At 32.0% G+C, this 20,925-nt stretch overlaps 3 protein-coding genes across 9 annotated transcripts; 1 reads left to right on the forward strand and 2 right to left on the reverse strand.

Moving 5' to 3' along the window:
- Positions 1–518: 518 nt before the first annotated feature.
- LOC123313008 lies at positions 519–1,259 on the forward strand. Its single transcript, XM_044897665.1, has one exon. The coding sequence runs from the start codon at positions 626–628 to the stop codon at positions 1,067–1,069; it is 444 nt and encodes a 147-aa protein (XP_044753600.1). The 5' UTR covers positions 519–625; the 3' UTR covers positions 1,070–1,259.
- LOC123313006 (huntingtin-interacting protein 1) lies at positions 1,158–9,073 on the reverse strand. 4 transcript variants are annotated; one of them, XM_044897661.1, is made up of 18 exons: positions 8,859–9,014; positions 7,350–7,445; positions 5,958–6,221; positions 5,738–5,895; positions 5,616–5,677; positions 5,262–5,536; positions 4,955–5,172; positions 4,542–4,720; positions 4,398–4,480; positions 4,135–4,341; positions 3,924–4,074; positions 3,553–3,861; positions 3,087–3,331; positions 2,470–2,622; positions 2,315–2,415; positions 2,075–2,253; positions 1,526–1,758; positions 1,158–1,464 (listed from the first exon to the last, which is right to left on the reverse strand). In XM_044897661.1, the coding sequence occupies exons 2-17, from the start codon at positions 7,386–7,388 to the stop codon at positions 1,550–1,552; spliced, it is 2,832 nt and encodes a 943-aa protein (XP_044753596.1). In that variant the 5' UTR covers positions 7,389–7,445; positions 8,859–9,014; the 3' UTR covers positions 1,158–1,464; positions 1,526–1,549. The 4 variants fall into 4 exon arrangements, with proteins under 4 accessions (XP_044753596.1, XP_044753595.1, XP_044753597.1 ...); XM_044897660.1 differs by lacking the exon at positions 7,350–7,445 and having other exon boundaries at positions 8,859–9,073; XM_044897662.1 differs by lacking the exons at positions 7,350–7,445; positions 8,859–9,014 and adding an exon at positions 6,642–6,774.
- A 647-nt stretch (positions 9,074–9,720) lies between these two features.
- On the reverse strand, positions 9,721–20,696 carry LOC123313669 (calmodulin-lysine N-methyltransferase-like). Of its 4 annotated transcripts, XM_044898638.1 has the most exons (6): positions 20,517–20,674; positions 11,659–11,731; positions 11,002–11,308; positions 10,823–10,949; positions 10,325–10,489; positions 9,721–10,022 (listed from the first exon to the last, which is right to left on the reverse strand). In XM_044898638.1, coding segments are annotated over exons 1-6 (870 nt in total). In that variant the 5' UTR covers positions 20,519–20,674; the 3' UTR covers positions 9,721–9,826. The 4 variants fall into 4 exon arrangements, with proteins under 4 accessions (XP_044754573.1, XP_044754574.1, XP_044754575.1 ...); XM_044898639.1 differs by lacking the exons at positions 9,721–10,022; positions 10,325–10,489; positions 10,823–10,949; positions 11,002–11,308; positions 11,659–11,731 and adding an exon at positions 15,364–16,719 and having other exon boundaries at positions 20,517–20,696; XM_044898640.1 differs by lacking the exons at positions 9,721–10,022; positions 10,325–10,489; positions 10,823–10,949; ... (1 more) ...; positions 11,659–11,731; positions 20,517–20,674 and adding exons at positions 15,364–16,719; positions 20,153–20,478.
- Positions 20,697–20,925: the final 229 nt, after the last annotated feature.

Consider the following 20,925-nt stretch of genomic DNA (forward strand, 5'->3'; position numbering starts at 1 on the left):
TTTATGTATTTCTGATTTTCAATACATGCTCACAATTCACATTACGTATTTCCAATACAGATTCTTTGAAATATTGCTGAAGTTTCCATAAAACTTAGCTATATCGGTCCCGAATGTTCATTCATCTGATTTGGTTCTGCTTCAAATTCCAACAACACCGAATTATTAGCTGTAGTTCTTGATTGTCCATACAGAAACCTGAACTTACTGAACGACATGTTGAATAAATGAATGTTCTACACCCCTTTCTCGAAACTAATACATTTTCACACACCAATAATCGCTTATAAATACAACATATTCGTACGTCGTTTGGTATTTCTATGGTCGTAGGAAATTATTTTCAAATATCAATTGACAATGCTCTGTCAAATTCTAAACAGCGCTACCTACAGTGGGAAAAACGAAACTGGTCCGATATCCCCACGAAATTAAAAACAATATCGAATCAGTGAATACACCAGAGTTTTAGACATCTTAATCATAATATATTGATTTTCACTTCTGTATTTAAATTCGAAAATCAGTTATTTCAAAACCATAGCAACACATAAACAATGCACTTTGTCAACTTCTTATATTTGATATTGTAATAAATTTTATCTGCAGAGGAACACTTGTAGAAATGTCCAAATACAGTGAGCCACCTCTATTTGATAATGAATCAGTTGATGAGAAAGAACTGTATAACACTTACATGACTGATACTGATAAAGGAAGTTTCTCCTCGTTAGAATTCACCACTGACAATTATTCAGAAAATTTTGAAACTCCAAGTGAGAGTAGTTCAAGCTATGGGAGACTGAGCAAGTATGCACATATCGACGGTACAGTTTTGAATAAAACATTCAGTGATAATCGCTTGAGAGATATAGAACGAGACAATTCAATACTTATGTCGAAAATTCTATCCAAATCTAAAAGACCAAAGCAGTATAAAATATATCAACAGCCTCAAATAAAATCCAGTTTTGATATAAACAGGAAAAAAGCTCAAACCAAAATTGAATATGAAAACAAAATTTTGCTCAAGAAAATTCAAGGGGCCAAACCAGCTGTGAAACATTGATGTTTACATGAATTTTGAGAATAAAACATTTATTGCAATATTGGTGATAAATAATTTTGTTACATTTCAATATGAAAAAATCCACATATGAAATTCGTCCAAACCATGGTAGTAATTTTATTCATGAAAAATTATTTTTATATTAAATTCAACAATAAGATTGTGGTATTGAATAAATAAATCAAAGTTAGCAATACAATATAAAATACAAAAAGAACATACAAAATATGTATATGGTAAAGGCATTATGTATAATAAACAACACTTGGTAAGCTATAACACCAATAAATTCAGTAAAAAGGTGTTCATATTTTCAACAATTATCTTTGGGAGACCTGAAATACCATCTAAGAACTACAAAATGTTTGTTAGTTGTAAGTTTTTTTTCCAGATATCTAAAAAACAAAAATGCGATCAAATTAATTATGTTCAGATATTATAATATCTTTCACTTACACTGGATTAGTTCGTTTATTGATTTTAACCTTCTCCGGCAAGTTGATAATGACGTCTCCTCAAAGAGGCCAGATGTAGTCTTTCTTCCTCTAATTCCTTTTCTAATTCAAGAACCTTAACTTGTGCTTCCATTTCCAATTTTTTTGCTTGATGCAATGTCAAATTCGAAGTATCAAGATCCTCTGCTTCATCCACTAGCTGCCTACAGCCTTCAGCTATTGCTACAACGGTACCTGAAATAAATCATCATCAATTTTTTAGTAATTTTGTATATTAGCAAGATGACATCAACAAACTTCGAAATAAGTACTTGAAATACAAACATAAATAAATATTGGAATGAACGATTAATTTCATACAGTTACAGTTCGTTAAGCATGTTCATCAGACACACCAGATCTGCCACCACCAGTTTATCTTGGAATACAAACAAGCTAATAGAGCTGAATTTTACATATTTCAATTGACTTAAATGGAAAAATTCCATGTGATATGGAGAAAGACAATTTTTATCAAGTCTCAACATTTTTCACAATCGGGCCAACTTACCAACTGCTGTGGAGACATTTTTGGAAGCAGCTGTAAGTTGTTGAAGATTACTACTTTTTTTATCCGCTTTCACCCTACTTGCAACAACCAGCTGAGCAGTTGAAGCCGCTGTTTCTTGGGCAGCTACCATTAGAAGTTCAAATTTGCCATTCATTGTAACTACCTTATCAGCAGCAGTTCTGAATAAACAAAAATCAAGATAATGAAATGAATCTCTGATCCATTGAAAGTTTTACTCACAGTATGAATTTAGCAGCTGTTGCTACAGCTTTGGCTGCTGAAATGAATCCATCAGTCCATTGATGGTTCCTTTTATAAAATTCTTTAGCTTTAGAGGTGCCCTAAAATAAAATATATAAAAAATATTTTCAATATTACCCGTTAATGATAAATACCTTTCCTTGTAGGACTATCTCAGCTTGAAGAGATCTAGATTTTTGTACAAGTACTCTTACTGCCTGCATTAGAGTAGTGCAAGAATCTAGTATTCTACTGTTAACTTCCAATTTGATTCCAGAATCATCAGCCCTAGATTTTTCCAACATTTCCTGAAAAATAAGATTAATCTCGACTTGATTTTACGATTGCACAGTGAAAAAATTTTTTACCATTCTGTATACTAAACTACAAAACGGCTCATGTGATTAAAGCATCAGAAGCTTTCAATTTAATTTAGGAACTATGTCGTTTGGCTTTTTTCAAGGTTATAATTATTTTAATGGATTTTTTTCAAAGAAACAAAACAAAGATTGAGTGATGGTCATAGATAGAACTATAGGCATATTTTGAGACGGATTTCTGAAGGGTTTTTTTTAAATTGTGAATCAGATATACTAAATTCATGTGTTTTTCAATTTGATGAGGTGCATTTGATGGAAAGGTTTATCTACCAGTACCTCACTAGTGATTCTCCAAAGTTGACGATACTCGAGGAATCTAGATTGTAAAAACATGATTCTATTCCCATTCAGTCAACCCTCAATTTGAAAAGATGAAAATATAAAAAGCTTACCTGTATTCTTTTAGCTGCTTCTTCTATAGTTCTATCCATTTCAATCATTTCATTTTCCAACATATCAGCGAGATTTTCTTTATTTTCTGCGGTGGAAGAGCTGCTTATACTTTCAGCACATGAACTTATTTCCTCTAATTTAGACAATGCTTCAGATACTTTTTCATTTGTGTTTTCACGTTTTTTTAGGCATTCAAGTAGACTTAAAGTTATTTCACCAAGACCTTTACAATATTCGGACATCTCTGAAATTATTTGCCACTTAATACAAAGAATTAATGATCATATACACAAACCAAATATAACCAAAACCCAATAGAAGGTGTAGGTCTACAACGGGAATTCCCCTTCAGACAAGAATGGAGTATCAAGTTTAAGCTTCCATTAACACAAATATCCTGAATAAGGGAGAATTCCCAAATAATTCTTGATATCCTTTTTGTTTTCCAAAACCTATGATACTCACTATCGGAAAAACTTATATCGTGACTAGTATTACAAGTTGCACCACCATATAATATAAACATGGAAAGTTTATTCGAAATCTCATTCGATGTAACGATGATTTGGGCAATATCATCTCTAGGCAAAGCTTTAGAACTCTCCAAAGATGCAACGCAGTCTTTTTTTAGGCCCATCAAATAATCTGGGCTGCAAGTCAGTGTGACAAATGCGGGATTATCCATTTCCATGACAGCATGCCTTATTACTTCCATACTACCGTTAACAGATTTAGATAGTACATCTTCAAGAAGGATATCTTTTTCTTTTTTCACTGGAATATTAATGTTACAACATTAATATAACAAAAAATATAACATATTTAAAAATACTAACAGCCAGAAATTTGTACATCAGTAGTTGACAGTTTATCCGTTAGTTCCTCAGTCTTCAACTTCAATTCATTTTTTTCCTGTAAGGCAAGGGTTAATTCTGCTCTATAATCATCTCTTTCTCTGCAATGGTCATTTATACTCTTTTTCAGTATCTGTAAAGACAAAAGCAATGACACAAATTTTCGAACATTAATTGTTTATCCTGTTTTCACCTCAGTTTCCATATTGAATAGTTCTTTATCTTTACGAAGTTCTTCCAATTCTTCAATTTGGGAAATGGTCGTTTGTTGCATTTGCTCTTCCGCTCTATTCACCCTTTCTGACAACTCGTTGATTTCAACTATAAGAGCTTTTTTCTCTGTTTCAATTTGTTCTAATTTAATGTCCGATGCTCTGAGTCGTTTCTCAATCTCAGCTTTCTGGGAAAAACTAACATTGTAGCATGTTGAATGTGATGCATTATGATTTAGCCTACCTCTCTCAATTTTTGGATGTGCTCATCTCTGAGTTTGTAATAAAAATCTTTCAGTTTTTGGAACTTCTCATCTTTTGCTTTCTCTATAGAAAACACATTGTTTTCAATGAAATTTGGACAATCTCTATTACTTAACCTACTCACGTTCACTACCCTTTGACTGAACAGCAGCAAAGGCTTGTGTCATTAGATCCTCCTTATCTTTTTTCTCCTGAATGAGCTCATGGTCCTTCGTTACTAACTCAGTTTCTAGTGTCTTAATTTTACTTTCTAACATTTTTAAATCGTTTCTGTGTTGCCTAACTAGTCCATTTATTTCTAAACTGAAATATTGAGGAAATAGTTGTTTGAAAGTTCTTTCTTAACCTCACCTAAAATTATACGAAGAACTACAACTTCATTCTCAGTGTGTTATCCAAAATGAACAAACATTTGAAATATTTTCGAGTGTTTGTCACTTCTGGTTATACTCGAATGACATGCAATAGAATTTTTTTTGGTTGTTCTCTGCATAATTTTGGGCAAGATTAAGAAAGAATAATCCTGTATATGAATACCTTAATTTTTCACACTGGTTTTTAAGAAATTCTTTTTCTGACAAAATCTGTTCATAAACTGTCTGGCTAATTGTGCTGGATGATTCAGCATGATCACTCTCGGTTGTATCAATAAGATTTCCTTCTGCTGGTGGTTCTTCCTCAGGTTCTTGAGGAACCACAACTTCCTGAGTCACATATGTGCGAAACTCTGACTGGATGAGAAAATTGGGAGGGGACTTAAAAAAAAAGCAAATATGTATCTTGATGTTGACCATTCAGAAATCAATCTAATCTACTCAACTTGCTTAGAATTTTTTATACTTACATTAGGAAGAGATGGTATAGAGATGAGGTCTTTGAAATATTGTAAATTTGTGGTATTATTATAAAATTCCTTCAATATTCTAAAAATCTTCATGAATCTATCCCTATGACCTGTCAAAGTATCAGGAGGTAAAGCATAATGTAAACGAAATAGGATTTTCACACAATAATCGTACAATTTAGAAGCATCCTGTATACAAGGAACCAGAGGAGACAGACGACACTGCCCCGTATTTGTCATAGAATTAGAACGAGCCATATTCAAAGAACCAAACACTGAAATTAAAAATAAAAAACTATTCAGGTAGAGATAAACAATTTTGACTCTGGTTAAATAATGTATTGTAAAATTTACCTGCTGCTTGTAAATCCAATATGTTATCAAGATAATCAAACATTTCCACAGACATTTCGAAACTATAAAAGAAAAAATATTTGTAGTTATTTTTCCTAGCGAGTTCTAAAAAATTCACTTACTAGTTATTGATATCGTTTCCTGCTATTGATTCCAGTTCTTCAGGAGTTACACCTAAATGACCTGGAAATCTGGGATTTCTCTTGTGGAATTCTAACTTGGTCATCAAAAGACTAGCATACAATCTAATCATTCTCCCATAACCATCATTCAAGTGACTCTACAATTAAAACAACAATCGTAAAAAAAATAAGGATTATTTTTCTGAATATTCCTGTTTACCCATAATTTTCCAATTTCATCTAAATCTTTCACATGCCTCTGGCTATCGACGAGACACAGAGGATGTCCTTCTCTAAGAATTTTGTGAACCACATGACATAGCTTCCAGGCCACTATTTGATCCTCCATTGCTGGTAACTTAGTAACAATGGCCCAAAAAGTCCTTGCACCTTGAGTGTGGAAGGTGCCAATAATTGCTGAGCGAACATGTTTCTGTTTAACTGGAACTTCATTGCTATTTATAGCCTTCTGAAGGGCTTGTTGCTGTCAGAAAAACATATTCCAAAATCACTTGAAATACAGTAGGACATAAACAAATGAAGTATGCAATGGTACATGGTGGCACAACAAAAAATTAAACTGAACACAATAACTTCCAAAGAAAGAAGTCTCCTTAAATGTAAAAAGACAATGCACACTTAAGTTGCTACCTTGCATAGAAGTACCCTGAATCTTCAAACAACATACTTTCCTTGTGAAAACCGGCCCTCAATCTCCTTTAAATTTTTACGAAGGTTATAATGGGATTTACTTATTATTGTAAAAGTTTACCCTGTATATTCTTAGAAAAAGAAGCATGTAAAGATATATTTTCTGTTGATCATTGTTTGTGTCTGCTTTTTTTCATTCAAAATATTATTTGAAAAAAAAAAAGTTCTACAATAATGGTTTAGAATGAATTACCATTTTTTTAGTATGCCCTGAATTACTCATTTCTTCACTGTATATAAACAACAAAAACCAACATATTCTAATGTTTCTTCTGTAGGAGATATTTTATTTATCATCAAATTTGTCGAAAGAGCGGAAATTAAAAGAGATAAGACCAAAATACGTATACTTTCATAATGCTGTTAGTAATAGAGCACATTAAGTATTTCAATCCAATCAAGTCAGGTTGTAAGTAATGAATAGTCCAAGTAAGTTCTCATAACAACTCAACACAAATATTTTAAATAATGAAAGGCATAATATAGTTGCCTATATCCTGAGGAATATAGGAATATGTAGAAATACGATGCGAAAAATGGGAAATAGATGTCTAACGATTCCAAAGTGCTGGTAATAGGGGCAAGATTTTATTTTAACGAAAAGCATGATTTTATTTCAGACTGATGCCTTATTTGCCTCAAAATTATTTTGGTTGTGAATTCAAACTCTTTCTTTCTAAGCCATTAGTATTTCTGGTTAAAGACATTCAAGCCCAACATTTCCATTAAGACCATTAAATTATACTAATGATATTGAGTAAGACTAAGAGAAAATGAGAACAGTAGGCCCACTTTATCAACAATTTGTATTACATAATTATCATAAGCATGCCAACCAAGCAAAATGAAGATCCCGATGTTAACTTTGCACAAAATCAGTATGCAGGTTTAATTTACTTACATATTTCTCTATATCTCGATAAGTATATTCTTTAGCCATTAATATAGTTATCCAATCAAACACATGCAATGTTCAAAATTATGCTACCATGCAAATCTGAAATATGGCAAAGCTAATTCAATCATTTCCACATCTCTAAAGATTTTTTTAAATACTTTTCCTGAGATAACACTATTTACAATGATATCCATGAAGATTTAACTATCTTTTATATCTGATAAACAAATGGGTATTGAATTATTCTCATGGATTAATAGATCAATATGGCAGTTACAACAAAAAAGTAATTGTGATATTTTGTATTGACTGTCCCCTTGTATTGAGACTATTAGAATTTTCTCAAGCTGATTTATATTTTATACTATTACAAAATAGACTCAAACCATATCCTTAACTAAAAATTATTTAGAAAGAAGAATGGAAAAACATGATCATATCATAATCATTAATATGTATTATAATAATTTCCATTCTGATATGTTATATTTATATAAAATCAAATCAATTTCACTGATCAAAAATGAAAAATACTAACTGAAAAGAAAAATTGGATAATATTCTGAAAATCACTTCCGTTTTAGGAAAAATATTACACATAATTGATGGTCGTTTATTATGAGATAATGAAAAAAAAATTCTATGAAAGAATTCATTTAACTAGATGAGTAGAAATTATTTCAAAAGTTCAGTCTGGGATGAACATAAGAATTCGAACAAGAGGGTGAAATTTAGCTCATAAAGATTGTGGGCTACAATAGCCTATTTTGGTTGCAAGTCCATGTAGTCTGAACAGCACAAAGGCAAATCAGTTATTCTGAACAAAAAATTTTTACAATTTTTCATTTTATTGTTAGTGAACATACTAATGAAACTTTTTTGATTTTGATACAATCGAGATCTAAAATGGAATTGAACGATACTCTTATGAATGAAAAGGGCAACTGTAGAAATTCTTTGATTATGATCAATAATAACATAAGTATATTAATTGTCAGTAAAATTATCGCCAATCAGATTCATGAATAGGAATTACTTTTTTTCACTGAATATCGGATTAACTTTGATTTCATGTTTATGTTCAACTTTCAATGAAAAAGTACAATCATAATAAAAATAAATTGTCTATACTTTATAGCTCATTCTAAATATACATAATACATAAAGATATCATAATAATACTAAAAGTATCACATTTGACGGTTCAATAGTATTACTAAATGGTATCTTCGTGAATATAGTGCAATATATTCTTTACGTTTTTTCCTAGGAAATTATAATTCGAGCTGTATGGCCCTGTTTAGCTAGCGATAAACGAAAATTGTCATCAACAAATATACAGGATATGAGTTGTTAAATATAAATGGAAGAGCCATTTGAGTGTTATTAATAAACAGCAGGGAAAATGTCAAAAGTATTAATTTAATAATTAAAAAATTAAACTTTTCAAGTAGAACACACTTTTCACAATGTTATTGGAAAATTATAATCGCATGCTATTTATTTACACACCTGTGATTTCTCAAACAATTCTCGTTCTATTTCCAGGCTTGTTTTTCTAGGATGCAAGACTCGAGGAAGAGACAATGAAGTCATGATAGTCCAATGAATTGCAAAATCATGAAAATTTCGCAAATTCGAATGAGTAAACAAAGACTACACCCGCCTGCAACACGCAAGATCTTTAACAAAAATATCAAATGATGGCAAAAGTGACAAAACGTTTTTGACATAAATCAAAACAGACACAGAAATGCAGAAATCAGTGATTAGTTTTCTATGATTAGGGAACAGTTTAAGATTTAACTGCTTATCTTAAGTTAGTTAGTTTTTGAACCAATGAATGAAGCAGGATTACCCAATATTATCGAATAACTTTACGAATACTTCAAACATAACATAACGCGACTAATGATATATATAGACGTCCACCATAGACAAACACAACTGACATACATTTTTGCGGCTAATTCAAATGTATGGAGTGTAGAGGCTCTACGCTCCATATTCATATGAAAAAATTGTTCAACCCAAGACGCAACTCAACGAATTTCATCGAGTTAAACCTTCGGCAATTCACGTGAAAAAAATCCGGATAGCACATCTTTCTTAAAACTGTCTCAATTTTTCAAGTGCTTGATTCCAAATACCATTAAAAATAATAAGCAATTCTATCATATATTTTTGTTTACCTATGATAGATAGCGGGCCAGAAGAAGCAGCTTATTTTGCTTGTTTAATTTTTTTGTTACGTGTGCTAGTAGAAGCTCATTGCTTGTTTTATGTAACAAGATAAGAACTCCATAAATCTAAAAAAACTCCAACTCGTATTTTCTTACAATGATATGAGGAATGACATAATATATCCAAATAATTCTTATTAGTATTTTATTTACTTAGATATAATACATAATATTTTTTTAAACTTATACTACTAATATAGTACAAAATTACACAGACAGGTGTTTGAAAAACAATATCTAGTCTTCTAATCTTTGTCTTGCATTCTTTCTATTCCCGAAATTGATTTTTCTTTTTTTGAAAGTAGTCTCTCCAGTTTCATTCCCTAAACTTTCCACTGTTTTCTCCTTGAATTCTTTCACAATTGGTTCAGGTTCATAAACAATAGGGCATTCATAATATTCCTGTTCAGGGAGTTGCAAATCTACCATTGGTCTGAAAACACATCCACTTCAGTTTAAAGACAGTTTAAGACAAACGAAAACATTGAAAAGTATTTCAGTATGTCTACAAAGATTTGCATTATGCAATTATGGAATGCACAATGATTATATAGCTAAATATTGAGAAAATATTAACTGTAAACAGAGAATCAAGGTCTGGTGAACAAAGATCGTATTATTTTAAATAATAAGAATAAAAAACACCTCTTAAATTGTTAATTACACGTTTTGTCGCTTGAATAATTGAAATAAAAAGACTACAGTGGAAGAAAAAACTTTATATTTTGTCCTTACGTTTCTTTTATCGTTTCCCATTTACCATAAGGACTAGGATTTCCCGGCTCGATGATGGGTGCCGGTTTCATCGGAGGTAAATCATCTACCACTCTTCTTTCTTTCAATTTTTCCCTTGCTAAACGGGCTCTTTCTTCCTCCTCTTCTTGTTTAAGCTGCTGTGCTCTAAAAATTAACCAAGTTTGAAGAATAACAACAATATTCAAGAAAACAAATTGAAATGGTCCCCCTTACTCTGAACATTCTTGTTTTTATACAGACCAGTCACCACAGGAGCCGATACTGTCAGTAATGGGCCCAAAGGACATTGATATTCGAAAAAATAAAGAAACTCAATAGATTTAATCCAGACTGACGTTGAGTAATTGAAAATTGACTGTGCTGTTGTTTTTGTCCACATCATAATGAATTAACATAACAGTTTATTCATGTGGTGAAGTGAATTGAATTGTAAATAAGGATTAGACGAAATAAATACTTAAGATTTTTCTCACAAACCTCAGTAAACCTTGTTTTCTTCTTTCTTTTTCAGCTGCCTCTAGGTCTTTCTTGGCCTTCTCAAAAGATTCATCCCTTTGTTCTTCCACACTCATGAAACCTTCAGCAGGCACTTCCCAAGACGTTGCTGGGAAATTTCTGTAGATTCATAAAAAAATTTGGTCATTCTGTTAACTTACCATTGGTTACTGTATTCCAGTAGTAAAAATCTCCCTCCTTAGATTTGAGTTGTTGCCAGACTTTTGTGCTCCCCTTTATTTGTAAATTTTCATCCTTCAATTTTTGATTTATGGCAACCGAAGTCATGTCAGCATTATTTTCTATATCCCTTTTGTACGATTCCAATGCGGCTTTTTCCATTTGTTTCAGGGTCACATCTTCCTTCTCCAGTTCTTTTTGAGCTTTGAAGCTGTTTTTCGTAATATTTTTGAGTCTCTTTTTGACATTTTCTTGATGTCTCCTACCTTTTTCATGAAATTCAACGCTCTAAGGGTTAAAATAAAATATGAACATATTGAGTATTGTTTATCGATTACAGTATATTTTTCACACAAATTTGGGATAATACCATACTTCTAGACTGATTTTCTTTGAGTAACTAATGAAAGCTATGACTTATACCTATTCAAGAATGAGTATTCCTGATTCTCATAAACCAAAAACTTTTATCAAACCACCATTCTGAAGGATAGGGGTGATATTTAAAATTAAGACATCTTTTGTGAATAAAGATGCACTATCCATATATAAAGTAGGGTGCTCTCCCTTATAAAAATGATATTTCACATGTTATATCAAAACACGTATTAATCAATTTAAACTTCAATTTTACTTACAGGTCTATTATTTGCAATCCAACACTTGCAGAAATCACAGTATTTCCTTTCTTGAGAGACCCAGTAATCCGCCCTAATATTAAAATTTTTGTTTATGTTAATGATTTGATTTATAATTTCAATGTGTTTTCTACAAATTTTTTCAGTATGTATCCTATGAATCCACTGTATTTACCTTTTGTTGTATTAACTAGATCTAATAAAATGAATCAGAGAAAATGCCAGATAGACAAACAGCTACATTTCACAAGATTGGACTATCTTGACAGTAATCATTTATTCGAATATCATTTCCTCGAATGTGTCGCCCTGTCGCCTACAGTGCGGTGGAGAGATCTTCGGGGGAATCTCAAAATAAGATGCATGTAACTTCAAAGAAGGAAAAAGTGCTCGAATCAAAAAGTGAAGGTTGGAAACAGGTTCGATTTACTTAGCACGTACCAACCACAAGTGATAAAAAATGTAAATTTGATGGGCTGTGAATAGTTGTGAAAGAATTCAAGGCTCAAGGGGTGATTCCTTGTCAAAAAATAGTGTGCGTTTCGTTTCGTGAAATTATCTTCGAACTTAAATTTATGCGGATATCAGGGGAACAACACCATACATTTTTTTTATTGCCCTCTCGAGAAGGCAATTCCATTTCTGTCAGTTTTCTGGTTTCTAAGAAGAAAATCAAAAATTGCTTTTCAGGTGCTATCTTCAGGGGGTTGTATTCAAGCAAGGGCTGCTAAAAAAGATTTTACATAAAAGAGCCACACTATTATTTGACAAGGAATCACCCCTTAAATTATTTGGCTACTATTCATTTACACCCTGTATATAACACACAATCAGAATCTGAATTTGCTTCCCAGTTAAAAACTATATGCGACCTTATAAGTGAATTCAAACACCGATATTATAATGCAATTAGAATTTTTAATACGTCAACAATCCAACTACAACTAAATTAATGAACAGTACATTGAAATTATTCAAATACATGTATTATGAGTTAGAATAGAGTAACAATTAACAATTTGACACACAAAATACTGTTGGATCACAAGGACAAGGGAACATTGGTCAAAGTCTATAAGTGACTAGATACAATAATAACAAACTATCATTAATAATACTATTATTTTGAGTGTTGATTTTCTTGTGCTGACAAGCATTGAAGAAATTGACTAAAATGTGTGGTTATTTGGTATAGTAATTGAATTTTATAGAATGACAATTGATGCTGATTAAATGGCATGCCTAAAGTAATTTTTTTCAAATAATTTGTATATGAGTAATCAGAGGCCCACTGAAAAATTACTTAGTTATAGGACTTATATACTTGAATGGCGGAAAGTTGATTATTTCAACTTTTTTAATTATTTAAAAACTGAAAAAGTCGTATGTTACTGCAGTCATCTCATTCATCAATTCAATGTTGGTTTTACATTATAGTTAAATAGTTACTATTAAACAACAGAGCGGGGTAAAATATGAAATAATACGAAATAATCAGTTTTTATACCGTCCGTAAACGAATCAAGTTTTACATACGACTTCTTATAATGTAACGATATTACAAATAATGTATTGCTTAACAAGCACGGAATTCATTTACACTATTCATTTCATATTGGAACCAATTGAATCTTTGTTCCTGATAATTGTGATGCGTTTGAACATATTATGAGGCATGTACTTCGCTAAACACCTTGTTTATTCATTGAATTGATGTGGCAGATTCTTAATGAAAATCCATAATTAAATTGTTTACTTTCATCCACCTGAAAATGCTACTGTGATAGCGAAACACGTGTCATGGTAAATAACTCGAGTTAGTGAAAATCATGTTATTCAGTTTTTAGACTTCATTTGTTATCAGCAACAATTCCGACAAGGAACAAAATTGAAAGGGATTTTTCCAACTTGAAATTATGTTAGACTCATCTTTGTCCACCAATCATAATAAGCCTTGTAATCAATGAGATCAGCCATTTCAAATGGAAATACTTCCAAGCCATACATGGTCCTTAGAATGAACTTCCTCAATCATGATGCATTTGCATATCAAAAATAGATTTTCAAAGTATAGTCGATTGAAATTGATGTTGTTCTTGCGCAAATGTCAAAATTGGCACGGAACAACCCATCATTTTTTATACTTCACGTACAAAAGCAGATCGGTTCGTCAGCCAGATCATTTCGCACGAATTTATTACTATGACGTTTACAAATATTTTCATTCTCGTCTGGACAGATCAGAGGTCCATACTCCATGCAGCTCTTATCGTTGCCAATATTTTTATAGAGTATCATGAGGTGCGAGCAGACGAGTCTATAATTCATTGATCGAGTTTTTGGCGCCAAAAGAAACAATCAAATAATAAAGTTCTCGAAGGTGAAATACTATCACCCCCTTCCGAAATGAGAGATAATGAGTGAATTTATATTTAATTTTGTCTCCAAATCTAAAAAAAATCTTTTCACAGATACAATTCGTAATATAACTTTCATTATTTGTTTCATTATTCACTTCATACTCGTGAAAAATAAGTATTTTTCCGTGCTTGTTGAACTTCACAAATAACGAGTGGAAAAATATAATCGAAATGCCATAATATATACTTCGCTAAAACAGTTACTCTTCGAATTGAACACATTCCTGAAATCATACACCAGCGTAGAACTTACATAACAAAACATTAATTTGTGATGGGTAGTAGAAATCATAAAATGCAATTAACCTAATAGTTTTACAGAAATGAATAACTATTATACAATCAAAATAGGCACATTAATTTTGAAGTAACTTCAAGTTCTTCAGTTTGAAATCTTGTCATTTATAATATACATATAAGATGAATTAAGTGAATGAAGATAATTATTGTTTTATTGATATTTATGGTAGATGAGAAGGGTAATAAGCAAATTAAAATTTCACAACATAAAAAAGGGATTCATTATAAAAATCTATATTTCGTAATATTTCACTTTTTTAACAATTAAAGATACCTATATGAGAAACTCTGTGGATCATCTAGAGATCACGTATAATTTTTTTAAATTTACCATGAGTCCTGATTATTACTCGAAAAAAGTGGTACTGTAATTACTGTGAATATATACGATCTTAACATAAAATGTTGTAATTGTTATATATACTTTTTAAATTTGATACTATGATAGCTGGTTTTTATTACAGGGTCCTGTATGAAAAAAAGTGAATACAGTGAGATACCTAAAATATCAGCTCTATATCTCATTTATCTAGTTTTCATTAGAACAAATTGTGTTGCAGGTTGAAAAATATGCAAGAATTTTCACTTTATAAAAACAGGTCCCTGGTTGAAATTCCAAAATAATAGAATATACACCAAAAACGTACGATAGCAGTACAACAGTTACAACGTTTATTATATCAATATCAACTTCTTCAGAAAAATGTAAAATCTGAGCAAACAATGACATTCACATAAAATCAAAAATTTTTTATTCACTTGTCTCGACCAAAAAGAGTAAATCACTAATACGTTTCTCACCTAAGACCATTTATATACGCAAAAATCAATATAATCCAAATTTCGAACAATTCATATTGGGCAGAAGTAAGATGATGCTAAGTTTCGGTAGTTTGTTTTATATAATACTATTATTATTTACCACTCAGAAAGTGGGTATTTTATATTTGATTTAATTATTTAGAAATAAATAACCCTCGATTTTAAAATAAAGTTTATATTGACAAAAATAACTATTTACATCTGATTAGTAACCAATAGCTTACCTTTGTGGCGAAAGTAAGCTATTAATTCTTTAAGTTGAGGAAATTGGTATTATTATTATCACAGATAAGGTACAATCAGACTAGATTCAAGGAATATAATGATATATAAAGAGGAAAATGCAAAATGAGAACCTAAGAAACAACCTAAATAGCTAAGCTATTAAGCTAACATATTTCATATTTTTAGGCAATATCATTGAGCTTCAGTTATTCAAATTATTTTTGTCTCCTTTTTGGTAATACATATTCTCAAAAATAAGATTGTTGGTTGGCTAATTTTATAAGTATTATCACTATTTTAATTTTTTGTAAAATAATTAATTATTAACATTTGATAACTACCAAATATTCAAAAGAACATGACAATTTTTTGTGCTCCCCTGCGACAGCTAATGTTTCATGAGATATCTTCTTCTCGCATGAGGTTTCTTCAAAGGTCTATGTTGCATTTTCCAAAATTCTAAGGTCACTTAACTTTTGGTCACTTCTATCAAAATAGGGTAATGAATATTATCGTTAAATTCGACGTTATCTAATAATGCTAAACGTTTGGACCAAACAACCTCATTGTAGTTGACAATTTTTCTGCACGAGAATCCTATTTTCTGAGACTGCTCCATAAAACAGTCCAAAGTATTTCCCCTCTCTGGTGCCATGACCAGAGCCAAACCATCAGACGATAACGTCCTCCATAGGCAATCAATCAAATCGTTTCTAGCGTCATCAAAGAACAGGCAATCGGCGCATATAATAACATCGTACCATTCGGTAAAAGAATCATCGTTCCATTTAAAAACCTTGCTATCTACTGGACAATCGAATTTGTTACATTCTAGGGTTACTTGAACATTCTCTATGGAAATTTTATTTCCGTCGGTTAACGTTACAGATTTTGGTCGGCCGTATTTAGCTACATAGAGCCCGGCAAGGCAGGACATGCCTCCACCAAGCTCTAGCACCTTTTTATCATTAAATATATCCAGATTATTACATACATAATAACTCAAAGTTTCTTCTGAAGGCCATATGCAGATGTTTCCCGTGTTGTTGAAACCCATCAGGTCTTCTGCGGAGAAAGTGCGGTTTCTGTGACCTACGTTGACTGAAAAGCGCTCGTCGTCTATCTGCATTGAGTAGCTATACCATGTGCGCTTTTTGAATTGATCTAGTAGGCGTACGTCTGTAGATATGACGGACATGGAGGGAAGCTGTTGCGTTTGAAGAAGCATGAAGGAAGAAATTCGCCTTACAGAGTATTCGTCCGTGGGGCTAGAAGGCTCACTTCCGGTGGGGCTCTAAATAAATTGTTGCATTTCAATTCCAGGTAAAAGACACCCTATAGCATTTCATTCAGTTTGAATTACGAGATTTTTGATGCATAAACCAGTGAATGAGTGAATGGATGAGTTCCGGAATATGTTGAGTTTTTAAACCACGACATTTCGCTATCAACATATATTATAGTATCTTCCGCTGGGTGAAGGTGAACACTTCTGAAGATGCTCTTGCCATAGCGAAACACGTGTCGTGGTTTAAAAACTCATTTTCGGAAAATCGTATAATCTGTTTAAGTTCGATCAACTGAATCATAGGCAAGAATAACAGTGTCTTTTAATCTGAGTTCTCGGTCACTTTGGAACTGGAAGTAAAGAAGAAGAAGCCAACACACTTTCCAGGAAAGGAGTACAAACTCCTTTTATTGACCCAGAACATTTCTGTGGTATAGGAAAATGCACCAACAAGAAACAGTTTTAGAAGCAGGAAAAAAACAAAAATAGAAACACTCTGGCAGAATATTCAGAGGCTGGATCATTCTAAAAAGTTTCTATTGATCTGAAAATTATCAGGATCTAGCAAGAATATAGTAGCATATTCTTGCTAAGAACCCCTTACTGGGGTTCAGAAATAGGTACCTTGTGAGAATGGATCTTACAGATTCTATGGGGTAAAAGGAGAAATTCCAGATCACCTGATTGAAGAATGCCTCGTCATTGCAAGCAAGGGAAATATTGCTTTGGACGAGAAATTTGTGGGAGCGAAGGAGTAATCTTCTTGACTTTTTGAAGCAACCCTAGATACTGGAGTTCATTAGAACTAATTGAACTGGAGAACGAGCTGTAGACCACGTAGTGGGGAGAAACTTTCGAAATAAAATATGTGAATATTTTTTCCAAACAAAACACAACCACAATCAAATTGAAAATCTTTTAAAATTGTATGACACGACCCGTATTTCCTATTAAAAAATTTAGATATAACTTTGGATGAATAATAAAGGGATACAGTTAGGGGAGTACAACCATCTGATTAGTATATGGTAGTCTTTTCGTATAATCCCTCTATATGTATTATAAAAAGTTTTTTCATTCATTTTACCTAACAGTAGGATGATGCGCATGCTACAAAGTTTACTCTAAAGAAAATACTAAAACTGGGTGAACGCACGGAGGTTTTACAAAAACTTTTTCTTGCTCGATTCCCAATGTTTATTATTGGATATAATGAACACATTCTGCGGGGAGCTATACTAGCGGTGATGAACGTAAAAATTAATTTTCTATTTTTGCATAGAAATATTCGACCTTCAACAGATGTTAAGATTTCGTAACTTTCAGTTATCTTTCTGTAAACAGATTCATTAATCAACCCAGGGTTGCCAAAATTGATTTTATAGAGAGTGGTCCACCTGCACTCGATTAAGACTACACAATTATAACGGTCCCGGTGCAGACGAACTCGATGTGTTCGATCAGAACAATGGACATTTAGTAAACGAACTCCCGAGTTTAAATTTGGAACTACAAAATCTGGCAAATAGACTTGGCTCAGAAGTTGCCAGTAAATTACCTCAATGAACAGAAACACCTGAAATTGGTTGTCCAAAATAGAAAGCGAAAATTATGACCCACAATATGATGCCGATGAGTTATGAATATGAGGCATGAAGCCGGTAAAATTAAGGAAATGCAACATTGAAATTTCCAAGAACTGTTTTTCATGAGGCAAAAATAAAGTTTTGAATTATAAACACCACCCTTGCAAAAAGTTCCGTCATTATTTTCGAAGACTTTAAATTCAGCATCACAATATTAAGTAAATATAGGTACTCTCAGTGATTTTATCGCTCAATTTCAAATCACATCAGACCATATTATTGAAAATTTCAAAACTAAGTTAACTATTTCCAAAAATTTCTTTATTGAGAAATACAAAAACGATAAATAGTGCGTTTTTTCCAATTGTTATGGCTCTGTATCACATAAGATGTTTGGAACTTGCTTTCAAATGATATAGCATGTTTCTATATGTACCTAAATTTTCAAGATTTCAAAATGAAAGAAAGTTTCTATTAAAATCGAATTATACAGAATAATTTCATCAGTTATAGAAAAAACAAAATTCACAGAATCAATGAAGAACAATAAATGGTTGAATCACAAAGAATAATTAATTGTGAGAATGACGACATTAACTTTGAACATTTTTAACCCAGGACGTTTGAAAAATGATTTGAGGGGCCTCTTATCTCATTAGCATCTAACACCTCGATACAACTTTCGCGTAATTTTCTTGGGTGGTAACTGGAATTGAATAAACTTTTGTGTTTTAATAAACCCATAATAGAGTGGTGTTAGGTCCGAGGCTCTCGCTGGCCAATTCCAAGGCTTAAACCACTGATCCTCAAACATTTTGTACAATTCTATTCTTCTGCTGCACAGTGCACCCAAGTTGAAACCACCACATGCAAAATTGGGAGATCATTAAAAACATCACTAACTAATAACCTCAAAATTTCCAAATATTTCTTAGAATTCCACGGCCATCGTAAATAAAAAACCTAATTTGGTAATCATTAAGAATGTAACTTCTCTTGAAACACTCATTTCCTTGTGAATAAGGAGGATTTCGTCAACCCAGAATTGTTCATTTTTCTATTAAAAATGCCTTACATTAGATTCAGATCAGAAGATATTCAGAAATGTGTATCCCATTTTGAAGGTCTTCAGTTATACGACTTAAACTTATGCAAAGTTGTACAAATGCAAGTAGTCAATTTGACGGATGCTTCAAACAGAAGTTCTAGCTAAGCCTTAATCTTCTTTTGCACTTCTAATGGAAGGTATTATATGTTAAAATACTTTTCAACACATCAAGTTATAGACTTCCACAATGTTTATGTCGCTTTTGGTTTTGACCCATAGCCGATGAAATTATTCTGTAAAGGTTCGAATTTTCTATTTTTGATTGGTTCTTAAGTAGGATACAAATCACATTGTATATTGTCCAGTCAAATTTTAGTTGAAAATAAATGTGACATAAATTGGCAGGCAAACCAAAATATTATGACAATTGGATAGTAAAACCACATCTTCCAGTTGAAGAAAATGCAAACCAGAATAATTATGAGCAACAATATTGTCAAGTATGCTATTCCAAATTGTTCTTCATAGAAAATTGGGTGAATTGCTTTGGAGTGAAATTTCCTCAGACTTCTCATTGAAGAGAATGAATATCCATAAATCGATATGGTTTATGTAAATGAATCAAAACCAAGATCGAAACACATATGAAGTAATGAAATGGAAAACATAAGTTACAGAAAACATAAATGTTTCATGCCAGAATGAAATAAGCAAATACATTGAAAGCAACAAACAGAACAAATTAAATTACAGAAGTTTTGTAACAACAATTTGTACCTTCAATGCCTTTGCAAGAATTGCCCACCTTCTCCGAGCCACCTTTTTCTTTTCATTTCCAGCAAACTTAATTAAATCGCTTATATCAATGGAACATTTAGACTGGTAATCGTATACATCTTTTCTTTGGTCCATAGATGCATAAGTTAGTATACAAAGTCTTTCAAGTTATGCCTGAAAGGCAATATTGTATTTATTAATACGCGATTTCATTCCTTCATGCTTTTATCCTACAGAGATGCACGTGTAGACTAGTCAAATTTCAAATGACTAGGTGGTATATAACAGTGGATTCGCTAGGAGAGTTAAAAATAAAATACTTGTGTATCCTTAGTCTTCATACATTATTGATTGAGATCGATTTTTTTAAAGATTTTGAAATGAATACTCACATTCTGGTTAAATAAAATCAAACCACTCGACCGGGGAATTATAAATTCATAAATCCAATCTCAAATGTTTTCAATATTTTAGAATATCACAAACATAAAAACTATGAAATCAAAAATCAGTTTGTTGCTAAAATTTAGCGATGACACTTGACAGTTGAGACTGTTGACAGATGTCAGCTGACAGACACGAGGAAGTGGTGGAGCCCAGCGGCGTACTCAAAAATTAACCCAAAAACAATGCAAGTTTTTTCTCTTTGTGAATGATTGATGATTGTAACATCGCTTCTTACTAAAGGCGACAAAAATAATTCTTGTTATTCTTTGCTAAAGGGTTTTGAACTATACGTCATAGAATTTAGTAATTGACAGTGACATCCACTGCGAAGTTGCAATAATTCATGAAGATCCT

Source organism: Coccinella septempunctata, chromosome 5, assembly GCF_907165205.1.
Source record: "Coccinella septempunctata chromosome 5, icCocSept1.1, whole genome shotgun sequence".
NCBI lineage: Eukaryota > Metazoa > Arthropoda > Insecta > Coleoptera > Coccinellidae > Coccinella > Coccinella septempunctata.

Coding starts and splice junctions, on each gene's coding strand:
- LOC123313008 (XM_044897665.1), top strand. CDS start 626: ATGTCCAAATACAGTGAGCCACCTCTATTTGATAATGAATCAGTTGAT.
- LOC123313006 (XM_044897660.1), bottom strand. CDS start 8,942: ATGACTTCATTGTCTCTTCCTCGAGTCTTGCATCCTAGAAAAACAAGC. Junction 3,332..3,552: donor CGATATAAGTTTTTCCGATA/GTGAGTATCATA, acceptor AAATAATTTCAG/AGATGTCCGAATATTGTAAA. Junction 2,254..2,314: donor ACAGCTGCTAAATTCATACT/GTGAGTAAAACT, acceptor TTGTTTATTCAG/AACTGCTGCTGATAAGGTAG.
- LOC123313669 (XM_044898637.1), bottom strand. CDS start 20,259: ATGGACCAAAGAAAAGATGTATACGATTACCAGTCTAAATGTTCCATT. Junction 16,720..20,124: donor TTCTTGCAAAGGCATTGAAG/GTACAAATTGTT, acceptor CAATTTATTTAG/AGCCCCACCGGAAGTGAGCC.